The sequence below is a fragment of the Xenia sp. Carnegie-2017 genome, unplaced genomic scaffold (genome assembly GCF_021976095.1).
Source record: "Xenia sp. Carnegie-2017 unplaced genomic scaffold, XeniaSp_v1 HiC_scaffold_21, whole genome shotgun sequence".
NCBI classification, from domain to species: domain Eukaryota; kingdom Metazoa; phylum Cnidaria; class Anthozoa; order Malacalcyonacea; family Xeniidae; genus Xenia; species Xenia sp. Carnegie-2017.
The window spans coordinates 6,670,252-6,692,036 of NW_025813484.1; the positions used below are offsets into that span (position 1 = coordinate 6,670,252).

Sequence of the window (21,785 nt, forward strand, 5' to 3'; positions counted from 1 at the left end):
AAACACAACATGTTTGTAAATGTTGTTTTTTTTTGACTCTGAAGATGACTACCGCTAAGGTTGTCGAAACGTCAGTCAACAACAACAAAAACAGTCCTTCTCAGGATTATACCAACCTGGACGATCGACATTTACAAACAAGTAACGATACTCCCGGGTTCAAACCATTTACTTTAAATGAAACACTGCCAATAATGCTTGTCTGTGTTAGTAAATTTAAACGTATCGCATAAAGACGTAATAATATATCTACATACATGGTAATATGTACCAAGCTTCCGCGAGATTAAGGCATGTACTTCCTTGACTGACGCACATGGGTCTCATTCAGTGGTCTCATTGCTATAGCAAACACATTCCGCCTTGCTCAATGCTGAAAGTACGATTAAAAACTTGGCAAATAGTAGCGAGAGACTTGCTGAGCGGAAATCGAATTCGTGTAATAAAAATGAATGCCCAACATAAAGTTTTGATTAGAGCCATAGAAATAGACCAAAAAATTGTAAAATTGAATTTATTGTAACGTTTCGTCTTTATTGTCTGAAGATGTCTTGAGTAAAGACGAAACGTTACAATAAATTCAATTTGACAATTTTTTGGTCTATTTCTATGGCTCTAAGTAAAACTTTATGTTGGGCATTAATTTTTATTACACGAACTTGCCAAATATTGTTAGACAAGAAAATGCCAGACAAGCTTTTGCTGTGACGTACAAATGTATTTTACTCGGCAAAAACGAATACGCATATTTTAGATTTCTTCACCTGTCTTTAATTAAATGACGAAGTGTCGATCCAATTTACCATTTCAAATAAAATCATTAATAGCATCAACTATGAAATGGCTCGTTCGACACAAATGAATGCCAGATCAAAAAGTCACGTGAGCTGCGCGTATTACACCAATGAATAACTCCTCAAGATCCATTAAAAATTGTTCAAACTTCAAAACAAATTTAGGACTGCTTCTAATAGCTATAAGAATGTTTCTAATAACATTCTAATTACACGAGATCATTCTAACGACATTTCCAATAGAATATTTTCAATAATAAGGATAATCGAATTGGTTCTGAAATCTATTAGTCCTAATAACTACATCCCTAAACATGTTTTTGACAAATGTTCTTAAAGACGCATTTACCTTGGCAACAATGGCCGACACTACTCAATTTGTATACACCACATCGACGCCAATCAATGCCAATAAGAATGCCCATCATACATTCCTTCGTATAAGGTTGCATGGGGGCGAATCAAAACGAGTATTGAATTACTCGGCTACAACAAGTTGATGTTGTATCCACCAGGTGATGCTCAGGATATGTCGTCGAGAAGACGACTCCCTTCTTCACCACCTTTGGAACAATAATACTTCGCAGCATTTATCAATCCGATTGTGTATAAATAACGAGCGTACTCAGTGAAGACTGATTCCAGCAACAGCGCTGAATCGTGAATAAAGGAAAATTTGCGTCAAAACAATTCTAACAAAATGTAATGATAAAAAAAACATGCAGCTAACCCAGAAAACTATCATACACGCAGAAGGTCATATGAGTGATTTTTCTACAAGTTCCATAAGTTATTGATTCGGCACTCGGGCAGTTGAGGAGACAAAAGCAGTTGTACCCCGGATACTGCGATCTTATATCCTCTATACAAGGGGAAAGAAATTGCATAAAGCTCAGTTACACAAAAATCTTATGTTATGTCCAAACCAACATTGATCTTCATTATACACATTGTACCAAAACGTATATATGACCTTTGTAAGAAGTCTAGAAATCGTTTGATATTTTCACAAAGGATACACACAGAACTGTCCTCTGTTGATAACAAACCAAATTCCAAACACGCTTCTGCAAACAGCGCAGCACGATCGAAAAAACGCATCCTGGATGATAACACGAGAAAATGCTTTCTAACATGTTCGAATTTGCCACTGTTTTCAAGCAATGAATGCTTCAGTAGGTAAAATCAGAGATCTCATGCTGTGCGTAGTTCAATGAATAAAACACACTACATTGTACCTATGTCTGATGGGCATCATTGTACGACAGACAAAAAGCCCAAATTCATAAAAAAGATATCGCTTACCCAAATACCATAAGTAAGGCTTTCTTGAATTGACCAAGTGAGATGTAAACTAGCAATCCACGACTCTGTATTACAAGTTATTTCATGACCATTTTATAAAATAACACATAACAAGAAAAAAACGAAGCAGACATGACGTCACTACCGTTTGAGCATGAACACAAAAAGACGCTAATTTTCAGAATGAAAGTAATCAAGCTTATACCTGTTGGCTGATTTGAGTTCCCGAAAGATGCTCGACCCATCTGCGCATGACTTCGACGCAATCATCATAATCAAGCGTCGCCTGGAGCAAGAATGAATACCAATGTACAATTAACTTCGAAAAAGATCTAATACATTAAAAACTGAAAAATTTTCAAAATCAGTTTGAACATGGAAAACAAGCATTATACATAAATGACAACAACACCAATACAGAGGTATATTTATGGTAAGAATATTCATGTTCCCATGCTAACCAATCACTGGTGTATCTAGCCTTTCATGTTCCCATGCTAACCAATCACCGGTGTATCTAGCCTTTCATGTTCCCATGCCAACCAATCACCGGTGTATCTAGCCTTTTATGTTCCCATGCTAACCAATCACCGATGTATCTAGCCTTTCATGTTCCCATGCTAACCAATCACCGGTGTATCTAGCCTTTCATGTTTCCATGCTAACCAATCACCGGTGTATCTAGCCTTTCCTGTTCCCATGCTAACCAATCACCGGTGTATATAGCCTTTCATGTTCCCATGCTAACCAATCACTGGTGTATCTAGCCTTTCATGTTCCCATGCTAACCAATCACCGATGTATCTAGCCTTTCATGTTCCCATGCTAACCAATCACCGGTGTATCCAGCCTGTAAGTTAGATTGTGCTAGTTAAATAAATCTTAGAACATTGACATCATTTCGAATCAGTAAGTGAACACCAAAACATTTACACAGCAGAAGTAGATATACGGCAACACACACACATCACACACACCTTGGCAAGCCAAGCAGCCTTGTCCCATTTACCATAGGTTTGTAAATATCGACAAGCGTCCAGGCCTTTATCGATCATACATAGCAGTTGGACGCCTTCTGCTCGATGGATAAATAACAAAAATAGATTGAATCATAAAAAAATACCGCCAAAGACTGTGAACAGCAATGGGTGATATTTGGATTGCTCCATATTCCTCTTTTATTGATCAAACAAAACAGAAACATCACTGCAATTTGTGATGTCATTTGCTGGTCGTCATTTGATTATTATAAAATGTTATTGTATTAGAATAAAATGTTTGATGAATGCATGATGACGTTGCATCACAACAATAACGGTAATGATGGAGGTATTTTCAACTACCAACAATACAGTTCTTCGCTTTTAAACTAAAAGTGGTATTTGATTTGATAACGCACGAAAATTTCAAAATGTTTGATACTTGATCAAAAACCCCTTGGCTAGTCTGATGAACTTCAGATGTTAGCCATATACAACAGTGCATCCACGTTGCCGTTCTAACAACTTCTGACACTAAACCTTTCCCCCCAACCAAAACATTTCCCACTTTCCCATAACTTGAAACTCACCGCTAAGTTTGCCGTTAGCTATAAGATTCGTTGCCACCAATTTTATCGTACTTTGTGATGCACCTGATGAACGTATGGCGGCCACTAAACACGCCCTGTGGAAACACATCGTGAAAATTAGACGTTTTTCAATTAACAAGGCACCTCACAAGACTGAACCGAACTCCATTTCTCTCCCTCAAATAAAATATTTTTCCCACGAGTCAATTTGCTACACTCTTGTCAAACTAGTACAAAAATCAATATAAAAGCGTTTACTCTCTCTTCGCTTGATCCAACCTTTGTATTATTGAAAATTACATGCTAGCACTCGTATGTACATGTTAACTTCTGCACCAATCAATCCGCACTCACCTTAAAGAATCTGTATAGTAGCCTGGATTACTCGCCTCAGTCTCCAAAAATAATTGAACGGCGCGGTCGGACTACAACGAAAATGAGCATGTATATTTTAAGATCAAATAACTCGATCCTGCTCCATATTCTTCTCAACTAAAATTAATTTTTCTTGGATGGCTATTTTACTACATCTAGTTCGAGAGGAAAAACGTTAATGAAATTTTTTTTTTTTTCTAATTTGAACTTAATAAATATTGCGTATTGATTTGATGAGATGGACCCGAGTTGGAACAGCCTCAAATTAAGAGCAAAAAACGCATTAAATAATGAACAAAACATAAAAAGAATAATCTGCTATTCTCTAGCAGTTAGCGTTGAAGCTTTTACTCTGATAGCAAGACATAGAAATTTTTGTGTTTTTTTACACACTTTGTGACCATAACAGAAATGCGTCTTCATGTAAATGAAAATTCGTGTCCTTTCGAAAGACGAAATATGATAGTAATGATTTTGTGATTCGATTCTGGCAAATAATTCCTCTCCGATTTGCACTGAAAAACGGTGCAAATTCCTGGGACGAAAAATATTAAAAATCATCTTGGTAATCTATCGTTCACACAAAGAATGTTGGAAAGCAGAAAAAAGGATGAAGAACAACTACGAATGTGCGTAAGTTAGTGGTGTGACTTTTCATAAATGTAATAATAGGACGCCAACTGATAGTTATATTGAGAAAAATCAGGTACATAAAATGTGTCCCTGTAGAAATTTCTCATTTTATTGCAGATCCAATGCAGATCAAAATGTCAAAGATGCTGTACACGACGAAATATGCGTCCATTTGGACAACTCAAATTATTTGAATTCATAAATTAACGAACTCCCTAAGTGGCGTATGAATGGGAGCACTTTGACGAGTATCTCACATTGCATAAAAAGTCAAGACATTAGCATAGAAACTAATCGACAGCCTTAAACGAGAACATCTGCTTTTGAGACGAAACGCACAAAGAGAAAAAACTCTAATAAATTATAATTGCATTTAAATTTTTTTATCATCCTATAAAGCAATTAGTCAATACGGTCAAACGCAACGACCATGACGAACACGACTCGTCAGAGCTGTCCAAATTTTCCTTACACTTTTCAAGGAGAACCGTTGAGTTACGGTTTCGCGATTTCATTTCTCTTCGCGACACTCGGTTTATCGGTATTTTCTATTCTCGCCAACCTCGGAATAGCGTACGTGTTTCAATCTCAGCCATTAAAGCAAAAGAAGAACATCTTCACGGCAAACTTGTCGCTGTCAAATTTTCTAACAGGCTTGACCGCAATGCCGACGTATTTCGTTTTTGTGATAAGTTTTATGAGCGGTGGAGCGTGGTGCATGATGGGAGACGTTGCTTTCGTTTTGCACCGTTATTTTCTCAGTATGACCGTGGTCAACGTAAGCTTTATTTGTTACCAAAGATATATATCTGTCTTTTATCCATATCGCTATCAATTGTTGTTTACACTGAACTGGCATATCTTCCTGGCAGTGTGTTCATGGTTGTATGGAATAATACTAACCATACCTTTGATTTCAGACATTCTTCAATGGCAGTTCTTAGAGCATTTATGTTTCGTCACCAGGCTTCTCCTACTCCTGCATTTGGCAACGACAATCCTGTGTTACCTGCGCATGGGCTACATCTCGCGGAAACACCGAAAGGCGATCGTGTACCCTTTTCGAGATATCGTAAAAATCACAAAACGTTCAAGATCAAAAAAGACATCCAGTCTCGTAGTCGGCACACTGTTGGTCACAATTACGCCATGGCTTGTATTCAAATGGTCAAGTCGTTGGAATTATTCCGTGCAAGTGGAGTATTTCATACACGTTTTGCTCTTTCTCGGTACATTCATGAACTTTTTCATATACGTATGGCGAAACGAGGATATCGAAGCGATCGTTGCGAGAAAATTACGACGCCAAACGGCGCCCGGATTGCTGCAAATCTCCCGACTTCGAATGAACGAAATGAACGGTTTTCCCCGAACATTAAATTTGACAACAACGGCAAATAGACGCTTCCAAAATGCATCGTTAACTTAGTTCAATTTTTTCGTTGCATAAGCATCGTGATGCTGTTAATATGTAAGTACTGTTTATATAAATACTTGTTTGTGGTCAAAAACTTGTATATTGCTTTGAATAGCTGATTTGTCGTGGTAAATGACGACTTGGTTGCTGTAAAAAGAACTGTTAAAACCAAAATTTAAGATACATTAAATGACGCGATGATTTTAGGCAGAAAAATGCTTTAAACGAAAACTAAAAATCGACTTATATTTATAATAAAAAGACAAGAAATGGTGAAATCTCCTCCAAATAGAAAGAATGGGATCATCCCCAAAAGAAAAGAATGACATCATCCCCAATGGAAAGAATGATATCACCCCAAATGGAAAGAATGACATCACCCTCAAATGGAAAGAATGACACCACCCCCAAATGGAAAGAATGACCTCACCCCCAATGGAAAGAATGACCTCACCCCAAATGGAAAGAATGACCTCACCCCCAAATGCAAAGAATGAACTCACCCACAAATGCAAAGAATGACCTCACCCCAAATGACATGGAGGTCTGCCGAAATCAATCGTTTCATTTTGATTTTAGTTTTTTGGTTTTCAACAATTCTTTTTACAACTACTAACTCGTCATTTACCACGGAAAATACGCTATACAAACCAGTATTATTAACAACAACAATATAGATTCACCGAAGACTCGAGAAAAGATCAAAAGGCATGCATATACATGGTACGATATTAATGGTTCTTGAACTAAACACCGCAGAAAAAGAAAGTACTCCTCAGGATAAATTATTCCAAGTGCCAAATAAATAATTCTAAGCCAGTCTCTAAGCTTCAATGGCATTGCCCTGTTCATATAAATACGATAATCTGGGTATTCTTCAAAATACTTAACACGATAACGGTTACCGAAGGACAATGTTGCTGAATAGCGAGTGAAACTGATCACACAGCTTTTTAAACCCAAATTTGAAATTGGGTGTTTTTGAATTCAAGAGACGGTACGTCCTTCTTTTGTAAAGCACGAGTAACCTCATTCTTCACACGGTAGTTAGCAAGTTACTATAAGTCTAAGTAGTGCTGTGTAGAATTATTTCGGATTCATTCATTTAAAATTTAAAACAAAATATCTCGTGGTGGTGGTGGTGGAGGGAGGGGATTTCTTTTTGAGTAATGTTTATAAACAATGAAATGGGTGAAAAGCCTGGTACCAAATCCGGATTTCCTATAGTTGTTATTCGAAACTCAAATAGCACTTCTTTGCATTAGAGCAATGGTAAAAAAATGAAAAACTTATAAGTGGACATGAATTAAACAGTCAGGACATTAAATATCACTTTGTGTCACGACTATTTTTCCCGACCACTGTAAATAAAACTAGTAGAAATCTTGTCTTATTAAACAGAACCGACAACGCGTATTCACAATGACTGACTGAGAATGTGAGATATTCGTACCTGTTTTAAAAGTACAAGCGTCTCGGCGCATTTCTTCGTGTGTTCATAGCTTGATCTTTTGCTGTCGTGAAGCGCAGCGCGATATAACTGATGCGCCTAAAAAACATTTTTAACGACGTTATTTATAGCTATTTATAGTTGGTTATTTCTTGTTGCCCAGCCAAACACTATGAAATATCAACCCGCAACATTACTTGAAAAGTCTCGGGATCACACAGGATATCGTAGGATGTGTGTAACGACGTTATTTATAGCTATTTATAGTTGGCTATTTCCTGTTGCCCAGCCAAACACTGTGAAATATCAACCCGCAACATTACCTGAAAAGTCTCGGGATCACACAGGATATCGTAGGATGTGTGTAACACAAAAGGATAACGATAATACGTATCATTTTTCCCGACATCGCTATCCAGATCCATATTGAGATCTAAGTCGTCGTCAATCGATAATAAATCGAGACCCTTTCCTAGATTACGCCTCATCTCGGTAGCGTCCTCGACTCTTGACGAAGACCGCGAAGCTCTATATTGCCCATCCTGAATACAAAAATACGTCGAATTGTTCTTCAAGTTGAAAAAAAGAGTTGAAGCTTCAGGTTGAATTTTAAATTGAAACAAAGCATATTGCGAAAGGAGATTTGTAACGATAAAAAAATACGCGTGTTTTGAGTTAATTGAACAAATAATATTACAGTTGAAAGTGCATGTGATGCGAAATTTTCATCGTCTCAAATAAAAGATTTCCCAAAAGCAAAGTGGACTTTCTTTCTAAGAACAATGGTTCGCATATTCATTTCCGGAACTAAAGCAATTTTTGTAATAGGTATAAATTCGAGACTTTATCCTAAGTTGAATAGGATTATAGTCAGATACAGGATTTTTGGAAGCGATATTTTTGGAGATAAAATCGAAAAAAAAATCAAACCTTGTGTTTTCGATACTTCTCACGTCGAAGATAATGCAGCGTTACAGACCAAAACTTTATTTCTCCTTCATCGCCATAAAGCCTAATAAAGAAGACACAATGATTACGCGTTAAAAGCAAGTTATATAGCAACAAAAAACCACAAGAAATCAAAACCGATGCAAGGTCTAAATTAAAGAACAGATCAGAGACGAATTACTATAAAATCCAAAAGCGTATTTGAATAACAAAAAAAAGCATTTGCGAATCTAAGAATTTTTTCCAGCAAAACCAAGAGTCGATGTTGCAAATTCCAGAATCTTATTGGCAAATCCAAAAACCATGCTCAGAAATCCAAGAATAGCAAGTGAAAATGCCATAAGGATAAACCAGAGTTTTCCCAATTCCCTCAAAGACAATCTCAAAAAACAGAAGGATCTGATATATCTATATCACTTCCATTCAGTTTTCAAACACTAACGAAGTCGGTAGGTAGGTAGCCGTTACGTTAACACTGTCAGTCAATAATCCATTTTTGACACATCAAATGCAATGATACACGACATTTTGATGTTGTTACACTTACTGAGCAGCAATCAGACATCGTTGAGCAACGCCAAGTGGAGCAAACGGCAAAAAATCTTTAATTTCTCTACAGTGCAAAAATTACAACAAAAAAATTAAGATTTGAAGGTGTTTCCTAGCGTCCTAAAGTTAAGATTTCAAAATGACAATGGTTTCGTTCAGAACACGGACTTTGATCACCGAACACAACAAAAGCAGGTTATCAAGATCCTACGTCAAGCTGAACGTGGAATATAAATCTCATGAAATCCTTAAGGAATTTTATGGAATTTTCTTAAGGAATTTTCCACCGCATGGTTTGCTACATCTACACAACATAAAATACAAGTAATACATACTCGGACAAATTTCCCAGAGCCTCGTTGACTTGGTCTTTCTTCTCTTGAGATGATAAGTTTCTGAAGAAAAATGGATACTTCATGTTAGCAGACCAAGGCTACAACTTCTGAAAAAACAGACTCAACTATAAAACATCAAGCAAACGGACATTTCATCCACGTCGAGTGTGTATTTTTCATTCCATAATTGACTTTGAAGAATCGACTTGAACATGAGCGCTTTCTTAGGTGGTAGAAGATGTGGACACCACAAAGGATCTGGAACATCAACAAAAACAACGCATTTTATTGCAAGGCAGATCTCACCAACTCTGAACTCTTTGCATGCGATCGAGGCACAACATAACGGCCAAAATGTGTTTGGACAAGATGACACGTCGACTTCGTTTTAGGTCGGTTCATGTCGGTTTTAGCTCGGTCTCGGAAAATATTTTTTTGAGACGAGAGACTCTCGTATTTAAAGTTTCTAACGCCCCGTACATTACCATGCATTTCCTACAATAAGGATTCTGGGGAAGACGTGAAAATGTGGCCGGTCAAAATGACAGGTTAGGCAAAAAGTATGAAAAAAACAAATATTTTCGACGGGTCATTATCCGCTGATCGGTCGTTATTTTGAGCCCCGTATACGGCAATACACTCCAGACTGTTTTCTATAAAGATATTGCTAATCAAACCATCGATAATATCAATGAATCGGTCTACAACATACGTAACCAAGCTATTTCAACTATAAAGTAAATGATTTGAACCTGGGAGTATCGTTACATCTTTGTAGATGTAGATCGTCCAGGAAAGTAAAGTCCTGAGAAGGACTGTTGATGTTGATGTTGATGTTGACTGACGTTTCGACAATCTTAGCTGTAGTCATGTTCAGAGTCAAATGAGGAGTAAACGTCAGGTTTGCCTCTGAAGATGACTACCGCTAAGGTTGTCGAAACGTCAGTCAACATCAACAGTCCCTCTCGGTCTACATCAACAGTCCCTCTCGGTCTACATCAACAGTCCCTCTCGGTCTACATCAACAGTCCCTCTCGGTCAACATCAACAGTCCCTCACGGTCTACATCAACAGTCCCTCTCGGTCTACATCAAATGTCCCTCTCGGTCTACATCAACAGTCCCTCACGGTCTACATCAAAAGTCCCTCTTGGTCTACATCAACAGTCCCTCTCGGTCTACATTTATTTCAACCATTTTCAATATATTACGTTAAAATTAAATGTCACTCAACAACCTGCCAATTCTTGTTCGGACATAGGAGAACATGAGCGTTTCAAGTTGAGGTCCATCATTCTGATCGTCCCGTTGGCAAACACGAGCAAAGGAACGTCGGAAGAATACCAATCGATGTCCACAATTGACATTGCATCACGTGATGTCCTTAAAGAACTCGTTCGCTCTGACTGTAAAAAAAAGAAACCCTTAAATATAACGACGAAGAAAATACTTAAAACGCAATTTTTGATTCGTGGTATCGACGTATCAAAAGGAGTTTACGAACGGTTTTTTAAGAAAATTTTTCTGATTCTAATAATAAACTTATTATCATTTGACTCCGGCAACTATTGTTAACAATGAACCTAATTTGCACCATCCATTTGTACAGACACGACGTTTTTTAAATTCTTTTATTATAACAAGTAGTATTTTCTATAATTCGTCATTTCATATTTCATCTTAATCTATTTTGATATTTTTAACATTTAAAACATACTTTTTTTCGATACTTTTAAATTTCGCACAATTCAGCATTTGCTGATAGGTGGTTTGATAGGTGATTATAAAATACAACAGAATACAATACATCATATCTACACGCAGATTCACGAAAGTACTTTTAGAATTGTTGGCCTCAGAGAGCAGTTGCTTTCAAGGGGTGCACTGGGTTTCAGTTGTTATTTTCAGCGACAGTTAATCCAATGGTTAACTATCAATCCACGCTTTATGACCGGTAATTTTTAGAGTTTGTGGTAGTTTGCAAATGCACATGATAAATATTATAAGTATAAATATTATAAAGCTCTTGAAAGTTCTACAAAGAAAGCCATTAGTTTCGCGATTTTTAGTAAGTTTAAAAAAGGCGGCGACTTTCGAGGGAGCAGTTACTTTCGGGGAGAATCTTGAGACTCTACGGTATTCATTGAATTCGTTTAAGCATACCTTCGCTATATCCCAAACATCTACCCCATCAGTAAACTGCAGCATCAACTTCACATTACCACGTCCTGGGGCAAATTTCATTTTCTTTATTGTACCACGATGAGTGGCGAGATTCCTGGAAAGAAACAACAGCGATGAAGGATGTGTATTCTCACGACTAGCAACGAATTGAACTTTTTCAACTGAACCTGGAAATTTTATTTCGAAGTTCCCAAATGCTAAAATTGCCATCGGCATCGCCAAGAACCACGGTATCGCCTTTCCACGTGATGCTCGTGATGTTTCCCATACTTCCCTGCGCGTATAGTGAAAACAAGATTTCCGCATTGACTAACTGTTACTGTTAGAATTCAGGTGACAATTGAAAAGACGTTGATTGAAAATGTCGATTTTTTATAATGTTGCCGTATGTGGGAACGTGGCTTCAACCAGCTGCGCTTAATATCGAGCGCCCGTCGACAGTTTAGTGGGAAGAACAATATGTTAGCTGAGGGGGACAAATAAATAGCCCCTCATATGAAAATATATCTTTATAGGTTCGTAGCTCGTTACACTTCTAAGAGAAATGAAAGCTTAAGATTGAAGAACAAACAAAACAAAAATGTGATGTTGACAACCGTCAACTATAAATAGCAGACATATTGTTGAGGTCATGCTACTGTTGTTCTGCAAGGTTATCAATCTCAATTGCGCTGAAACTGGCGTTCTACAGCAAAATACAATAGTTTTCATGCACTTACGAAATATTTTATAAATTCATCATTGGCAGTCCCTAAGAATTTACAACAGCTTTGTAACGAGTGCAAACATATAGCTGTGTATACAACACAAAACGCTGATGTTTTTTATCATCAATTTTGAAATAAAATGTTTTGTACAAGCTCTCCATTCTGAAAATTATATGCAGACGTACATCCGTTGATGTCATTAAAGTAAACATTTAGTTTTCTTGGACATTACTTTCTTCTCCCTCCCCTCCCCCCTATATATTGTGGACATGTATGAACGAAAACGCGGTAATTACTTACATCAGGTGGCACCTTGGTACTATGTTTAAATGTGGTACCCTCAACAATGTAGTGAAATAACATTCCATCCGTATTCGTGAAGATAAAATGTTCCTTAAACCAAACCTGAAAAGATAAAGCAAGCAGAAGTTGGGTGTCCATTCGTTAAAATGGCTTACAAGTCGTGACGTCCCACTCAATGCGCACGCATCACTCTCGGTGGTCTGATGCACTGAAGCTTGCAAATTTGACTTACCCACTCATAGAGCGTGGCAGGAGCTGAAATCTGCCACCGAAATGTAACATGGGAAGTTCTAGTCGTCGTAGTCTCGAATAATGGGAAGCATGGCTCGATTGGGAATTTTTTGACTTTCAAAATTTTTTCTTTTGTCTACGCGAGTTCTTCTCGCAAAATGAACAACAACGTGCAAAATGCTTCAAAGAACTTCGGCCTATTGTTTGACTTACGATTCTGACAACTGCCTTTTTGACTTACAAGCTAAAACATGTTTAGCACATTTTTCATTGGTTGATATCTTTCACAATATAACTCTTGCATACAGACTATTGGTGTGGATAAAATCCAGCGCAAAACGATCCTGTAGCGGTGATGCGTTCATTTTCATTTAAGAATTACATTCACGGCAGCGGACAATGTTGTTAAACCGACGCGCAAAGCATGCACTCTTTCTTTTTTTCTCTAGTTTTGCATTTTCTGGAGGGGAAAAGAGTCAACACGGAGCCGTTTACAATGGTTTTCAACTATAAATTTTGGCTTTCTTGTGAAAATTTGGAAATGTTACAATGAATTCTGGAAAATATTGGCTTCATATATGGTAAACGGAGCATCAGAAATCTTTAAAAACAAATATGAACAAAACCTCGCAAAAAAAATACATGCAATTGATCGTACTGAACGACAATCGGATAGCAATCATAGCTGCCGTGGATTAAAGCACGAATATCATTCCACGCATAAAGTATTTCAAAAAAAAGTCAAAAGTAGAAGTGTTTCAAAAGAATACTGAAACAAAATGCGTACATACAGGTGCGGTGGAAGTTTCGGTTTTGTCACTGTCCAGTACATTGGCGGCCTTCTCTTCAGAGCCTTCTGACAAACTTGTGTTTTTATCTTCGTTCGGATGCGTTTGTTTTTTCCTGTTTTTAGAGTAATGACTAGGTGACCATTCCTAAATAGAAGAGTAATGACTAGGTGACCATTCCTAAATAGAAGAGTAATGACTAGGTGACCATTCCTAAATAGAAGAGTAATGACTAGGTGACCATTCTTAAATAGAAGAGTAATGACTAGGTGACCATTCCTAAATAGAAGAGTAATGATTAGGTGACCATTCCTAAATAGAAGAGTAATGAATAGATGACCATTCCTAAATAGAAGAGTAATGAATAGGTGACCATTCCTAAATAGAAGAGTAATGACTAGGTGACCATTCCTAAATAGAAGAGTAATGACTAGGTGACCATTCCTAAATAGAAGAGTAATGACTAGGTGACCATTCCTAAATAGAAGAGTAATGACTAGGTGACCATTCCTAAATAGAAGAGTAATGACTAGGTGACCATTCCAAAATAGAAGAGTAATGAATAGATGACCATTCCTAAATAGAAGAGTAATGAATAGATGACCATTCCTAAATAGAAGAGTAATGACTAGGTGACCATTCCTAAATAAAAGAAATTAAATACTTTTTATAGCATTTATGTAACGAAATAACAAATATCATTCTAAATGATAGCGGTAGGCGTGACAAATTCATATCATACAAATACTACATAAACATAGGACAAACCAGAACAGAGATGAGTGGAAAATTCGCCGGCATTTCTCGCAAAAGACATAATTTTTTTAAATCCCATAATTCCAATGGCTTTTCTTTGTAAATTATTGCGAAATACTGCCTAAAAATACAATACAAATACATACAGCATTCAACGAAGCAGCCAACGAATAAAAAAATCTGATTCTCTCTTTGATTCGACTCACTTGAGCTGCGATATTTTGATGGATACAATTGTTTTTTCTTCCGAATTCTTCGACAAATGTAACACTGTGTTCTGTCCTAGAATATAACTGGGCGGTATAAACAAGCAGTTGTTCGAAAGACCAGCGAAAAAGGTCAAATAAACGATTTCAAAAAACTAGAGATCCAAAGATAGGGCAAAGTTCCATAACAACATTGCTTTTAACTATAGTAATTTGAATCAACCATAAAATGCTTCATACATAGGCTTCATTTCTCCGTTTAATTTGATTCGTATATCGTGAGGTAAACATGCATTGGAAAATGAAAACAATTTTAATAAAACCTATCACACGATATGGCCTAAGTAACCACTTGTTGTCCCTAAGTAACCACTTGTTGTCCCTAAGTAACCACTTGTTGTCTTGTTGGCTGGAGTCAATAGATTAGCGGATTCTTTTGCCCGCCGTGTATGGTTAACGGTCATTGAGCCCGCCGTGTATGGTTAACGGTCATTGAGCCCGCCGTGTATGGTTAACAGTCATTGAGCCCGCCGTGTATGGTTAACGGTCATTGAGCCCGCCGTGTATGGTTAACGGTCATTGAGATAACGAGTTTGAAAATTCATTGGTTGAAACAAGCTGAAGACGACATAGACGGTGTCAATAATAGATGACAAAAAACTTGCGCGGTCATCTTGACCAACCAATGGAGGAGTTCCTGCCAATCAACCGGATCTCCTTGCATGGGTTTGGGAAAAACTAGCTCGCTCGATCACTAACAACTTTACACGAAAACATGTCACACGTGTTTCGTGCAACAAGTTTGTCGTATGAGATCGTAAGGTAGAGTTTCAAATTTTCATCTTACCTGTTCGAAGATCTACCATATATACTTCGCTGTGCACGCTATTGGCATGTGACCAGTACGACCAACTTAAAAAGCTATTTAAACTTGTCCAGGCAACACCTCTAAACAACAGATTAGTTTTCAATAAGTCTCAGTCCATGGTTCATAAAACGACAGGGGTCTTAGTTCAACTTTTCGAAATTGTTGGGCGTGAAGTGGAGTGAAGTGACTGTGAGGCTATTTCCCGCAAAATTTAAAACCAGTAATTCAAGTTATTCGACTAGTTTCAATCTTTCCATGCACGACCCAAAAAGGTTCATTTATGAAAGTTCATTTATGTTATGTTATGTTACGTTATGTTATGTCATGTTATGTTACGTTATATTGTGTTATGTTATGTTATGTTATGTTATGTTTTGTTATATTGTGTTATGTTATGTTATGTTATGTTATGTTATGTTATATTGTGTTATGTTATGTTATGTTATGTTATGTTATATTGTGTTATGTTATGTTATGTTATGTTATGTTATGTTATGTTATGTTTATGTTATGTTATGTTATGTTATGTTATGTTATGTTATGTTATGTTATGCTGTTATGTATTGCTGAATATAAACGGCATTAAATACCTGACTGGAGAGCTATGAAGATTGAATTCTCTTATAATGAGCCCAATTGAGATATCAAATACTTGAATCGTTCCAGAAGAGCTTCCTAACAAGACAAAAAGCATTCTGGGTCAACTGAAATTATGGCAACAAATGTAAATTCATATTGTAAAACTTAACCCTCTTTTCATTAAGGTTACCATGCTTGTATCAAAGTGCGTCATTTTCAGTTCCCATACTGCATACTTGATCAAACTTTTATAAAAACATACATGCTGCGGGTGTATTTAACAGTATGTCAGATTCGTGTCCAAATTGCAATTAAAAACAAGTCACGTTTCTTTAATTAAAAACAAGTCACGAACTAAAGCAACGTTCAAACCTACCAAGCAACGTTCAAACCTACCAAGCAAGTTCAAACCTACTGCAACGTTCAAACCAACGTTCAAACCTACAGCAACGTTCAAACCTACCAAGCAATTTCAAACCTCGTTCAAATTGCAATTCAAAACCAAGCAACGTTCAAACCTACAAGCAACCTACAAGCAACGTTCAAACCTAAAGCAACGTTCAAACCTAACAAGCAACGTTCAAACCTACCAAGCAACGTTCAAACCTACCAAGCAACGTTCAAACCTACCAAGCAACGTTCAAACCTACCAAGCAACGTTCAAACCTACCAAGCAACGTTCAAACCTACCAAGCAACGTTCAAACCTACCAAGCAACGTTCAAACCTACCAAGCAACTTTCAAACCTACCAAGCAACGTTCAAACCTACCAAGCAACGTTCAAACCTACCAAGCAACGTTCAAACCTACCAAGCAACTTTCAAAGACTTGATTGGTAGTGTGTGAATATCAATGGAAAACATAACGAAACTCACCAATGGCAACGAGTGGTCGATATTCTGGCCAATTCTTTGTCGTCATTGGTGGACACATCGATGCACAAGTCGGTGACATTTGAACATTTGTTAGCAATCCAACGAGAAGAAATCGAAAGGACTTATCGACGCCCCCCCTCTGTTGACTGCCGGAAAAACTATCACCTAACGTTCGTTCCGGGGGATAAAACAGCAGATAAAAGTGCATTTTCTGCAGCGGCTAATGGGAGTGAAGCCTTTAGACATTCATCCGACATTTGCATGGACTCTGATAAGGACTCCGATGATGACTTTACACTCCAAATAAGTAAACGTCCATCGCTTACAAGCAAGACAACTTTAGTCTCCGTAATGGGACACATCGCAAATCCACTTACGTAACTGGATTTGCTTAATCTAAACGCATCCGATTGACAGCGATTTTCGTATACAATATCCGGGCACAGTTGCTCAATTTCCGCTGAGCCAACAGCATACGGCACGGTGGTCACGTGACGGCGACATCGCATCGTAATGCTACAGTTGTCATGAAGAGTATATATGACGTCACGTTGTAGGCAAGGGAGGATTGCATGGGTGAACGAGGGACTGCCTCTATCGAGGTAAATAGAGCCGATGGCTTGGTTAATGGCGGTATCGATGAAAAGAATCTCTCTTTGGAATACAAGAAGTATCATGTCACGATTCGATGGATGGTAGACAAGTTGAAGACAATCGCTCAGAGCGACATTCAATTCTTCCGTTCTAAAACAATCAAATTGTTGAGTTCATCTAAGTAAGGCTTGCATTGTAACGCAAGTAAAACTGACGCAAGATTGTTGTGAGCCAGAGATTTGCCAGGTGGAAAGCGAATTTTCAATATGAACATAATAGCCCAACATAAGACTTTTAAAAAAGCCATCACAATAATAAAATAAAGAAAGATAAAAGGTTTCTAATAATTACGTTTCGTCTTTAACTTAAGACATCTTCAGATTATTTGAGATAAATTATATACATGAGGTTTTAAATACAAGCATATATTACAGGGTGTTAAATTACATGTGAGAGGAGCAGGAAGTTTAGATGAAGGAATGAAATGAGTAGGGCTGTATATTAACGAAGGTGAAGGGGGATTGAGTTGCCTTGGGTGTTAAGAGAGGGTTTAAGTTTGGATATAAGAAGGCTTTCAAGAATCATAAAGTCATAATTGTCGGAGGAGGAAGCGAGAATTGAGAAGTCATTAAAATCGGCAGAGTGAGATGTATTTCTTATATGGGAAAGAATTACAGATGGTGGTAGACATAAGGCAGGTTTCCCTGTTAAGGGAGAAATTTCCAAGTGTTCCGATATTCTGGTGTGTAAATGACGCGTGGTTTGACACACATACGATGCGGAGCAGCATCGACACTTAAATGAGTATACAACACAACATCTCAGGAGCTTGAGAACCCTATCTTTAAAAGGAAAGAAAGAGGAGAGGCGCCTGGAAGAACGAAATCTCATGTATATAATTTATCTCAAATAATCTGAAGATGTCTTAAGTTAAAGACGAAACGTAATTATTAAAAATCTTTCATCTTTCTTTATTTTATTATTGTGATGGCTTTTTTAAAAAATTGTTGTGAGCCTTTTCAATGCCATTACCAAAACGAATGTGGATAAAACCTAGTCAAGTTTTGCCATTTTAACTTCGCATTATTGGTTGCGCGGGTCGAAAAAACTACAACTGGGACCATAACTATTATGAATTTTGAAAAAAATTTTGAACCTACTTCACGACAATGCCTAGAACAAAGACCTGACCGTTGGTCGCCGAACGGCTTGCGGGGATTAGGAATCATTCCATGCATGGGGAAGAACTCTATCCCTCAATCCATAAAGACAACCCACCAGCTCAGTAGAAAAACGCAAGGGATGGTTCACTGATGGAAGAGCGCTATCCCGCAAACCAACCAGCTGTAGCTAGGTTTATAAGGAAACAACTTGAAATTTTTCAACAACAAGATCAGAACGGAGAAAAAAATTCGAATGTCAGCCACCTGACACCAGCAAATCATGCATGAAGTGACGAAAGTAGTATCTGACGCACCTTGTCTTGTTTTCATTTCCTGCCCACAATTTGACTCTTTGAAATGCAGATTTTGTTGGTGCTCTTAGGGGACTATTATGGATACCGCTTGCGGGACTAGGGAGGTTGTTGTTGGACGAATTTGAGGCATTAGAACTTGTCATGTAGAATCGTCGTCCAACTCCTTCCGGTGCCTTATTGACGGAAAAATCGGTCAAGAAAACGAGATATTCTTGAGACATTACTACACGTGAAACAAAACAGGACTTTAATGCAACTCATAAATTAAAACCAAATAACATGTTTGTAGATGTAGATCGTCCAGGTTGGTATAGTCCTGAGAAGGACTGTTTTTGTTGTTGTTGACTGACGTTCCGACAACCTTAGCGGTAGTCATCTTCAGAAGAGACAACCTTAGCGGTAGTCATCTTCAGAAGAGACAACCTTAGCGGTAGTCATCTTCAGAAGAGACAACCTTAGCGGTAGTCATCTTCAGAAGAGACAACCTTAGCGGTAGTTATCTTCAGAAGAGACAACGTTAGCGGTAGTCATCTTCAGAAGAGACAACCTTAGCGGTAGTCATCTTCAGAGTCAAAAGTAATTTAGTTATTAAACACTAAATGGAACATTTGAAGAGGAACCGATGACTCTTTAAAAATAGGAATTCTGTAACAATATAAGTTAAAATAGTAACTCACAGGGGTGTATCAATTCTCATTTAACAGGAGGGGTGTAGATTTCCTGGGGGGTGTGCATTATCCTGGCTAAAGTTGCCTCGGCTATTGATTAGAGATGAGTGAACCTTGTGTAATGAATGCGTTGATACCTTTTCAAATCAAAGTATACATACATGTTACTTTTGCAGGACTGAATGGGTCAAATGCAAAGCAGAGAAGATTTTCCTGGAAGGTTTTCTTCCACAACTTGATACCGGTATCGGCATTCCACAAAACAAAACTAGACGGTGAGTGAAGCACAGCCAGGAGATCATGTGATGCATCCTGGGTCCACAACCAATCAATGTCCAATATTGGTTTGGAGCTGTCGAAAAACTCAGTGAGTGAGATGCCTTGGGCCACATCCCATATAATAATATGACCTGTAGTGTCAGCCGAAGCAAGACGGAGACTATACGGACATGCAAGATCGTGATGATAGTTTTGTCGAGACCATTTTATCTAAAAAGAAAATCATATACTTCTCAAAAGTCAATGTTTCAAGGAGTGAGAGGCCATTGCAGAGCAATGGTACAAGCACTGGAAAAAATAAGATGTACAGGGTGTCCCCAAAAAATCCAGAACAGTGGGAATCAAAAAGATTCATGAGAAACGAGGGTAATCGTCTCATCAACATTTAACACAATACACCAATATAAAATGTTCAAAATGGAATGGCATAATGGAACAGTTTCTGAAGCATGCAGGGTGTCACAAAAAGACCGGAGTATGCTAATTTATGCATGTATGAATTGAAGAGTATTTATATCATGATGAAATTCAAATTAATTTAATACACAGACATTCCCATGTGTGAGAAACAACGACCTGTCTGATAGCTGAGAAACGACGACAAGTCAATGAATTGAATAATTCGTATTTCATCAAAATACTGCTTAATTTTATGCAGCAAACTAATTTGATATGCATGCCTAAATTTGTATGTTCAATTTTTAAGACACCTGACACCATATTGTGTAGACATCAGCTTTGTACATTTGGTTATGTTTATTTGTACTTTTAGTTAGGTTCATCTACCTTTACGACATTTGACTGATGAAGATCCAATGTTTGAATGATCTAAACAAAAGATATCGAGATTTTTATTTACTAGCTAAACATGACAATATTATTCGGGAAAAGAGAATTTTGAAAATTATCAACATGATAATATTATTTGGAAAAGGAGAATTTTTAAAATGATATTTTTAGCTAAAAACACTAAAAGTAAGCAAATGTACATTTTGCCTGCTTTTGTGGAGCTCAGATCGAAATGAAGCTGTCGATAGATGATTAAACATTACCTGAACTGTCTCAGGATCTACAACAATGATGAAATTCTGACAACCATAAGCAAGCATTGACTGCCATCCCCTAACAATACAGAAAACTCACAATTTGAACATGACGATAGATAGTGGACAGATCTCATGAATTTTTGTATAAGTTTATAAAAATGACATTACCAATCTAAAGAACCCTTATTTTGAACATGCAACGAGCCAGGGATGAGCTTTGGCGTGAGTTTCATCTTTGCAATGATCTATATCGCCATAAGTCAGCTATCAGCAAGATTTTCACGGGAAAAAATGATAGGTTTAATAATAAGGAACTCATGCGACGTGCTTTAAATTAGCAATTAAAAAATAAATTATCGTAATGTACATAATTCTTTGGAAAAATTTAATTTACTACCCAAAATATGAGCCTTTGGTTGCAATGTTCGGCGGTTTCAAAAATGGTATCATTAATCGTTGATGTAACACCAATATAAATCCTAGCCTGCGTTCAGTCTTTACGGGGTAGGGGTAGGGAAAATTAGCGCGAGGAAGGTGCAAACTAAAGAGCTTTCGATTTTCGAAAATTGAGATTATATTTTGAAATGGGTTTATAACCACTCTGAAACAATCAATGATTTTGATTGGTTGTCGTGAACATCGTGGAGAAAGAATTTCTGTATGTTGTACTAGTTCACCCATTATCATGGACGCAAACCATTTAACTGCTTTATTGTAATTAGGAATCTACCATCTATGGTATCCAGAGCCCTCTATAGCGTAATATATGGTACCGACTGTACCGTTCCGGAATGTTTTCAAACATCTATTCATGTCATATTACTTCCGGCCACTTCGGCTACTTCCGTA

The 21,785-nt window shown here is 37.4% G+C and overlaps 1 protein-coding gene across 1 annotated transcript; it reads right to left on the reverse strand.

Moving 5' to 3' along the window:
* Positions 1-748: 748 nt before the first annotated feature.
* Positions 749-21,783, reverse strand: LOC124443851 (WD repeat-containing protein 11-like). The gene is made up of 29 exons (XM_046994392.1): positions 21,105-21,783; positions 20,943-21,012; positions 20,677-20,718; positions 19,773-20,100; positions 18,944-19,166; positions 17,043-17,616; positions 16,873-16,993; positions 16,009-16,093; positions 15,398-15,498; positions 14,551-14,626; positions 14,357-14,465; positions 13,592-13,735; positions 12,567-12,671; positions 11,727-11,833; positions 11,539-11,653; positions 10,613-10,781; positions 9,526-9,634; positions 9,377-9,436; positions 9,040-9,105; positions 8,475-8,556; positions 7,868-8,086; positions 7,548-7,643; positions 4,024-4,094; positions 3,670-3,764; positions 3,077-3,174; positions 2,305-2,385; positions 2,100-2,164; positions 1,814-1,896; positions 749-1,447 (listed from the first exon to the last, which is right to left on the reverse strand). Exons 1-29 carry the CDS (start codon positions 21,167-21,169, stop codon positions 1,317-1,319), a joined length of 3,690 nt encoding a protein of 1,229 aa, XP_046850348.1. The 5' UTR covers positions 21,170-21,783; the 3' UTR covers positions 749-1,316.
* Positions 21,784-21,785: the final 2 nt, after the last annotated feature.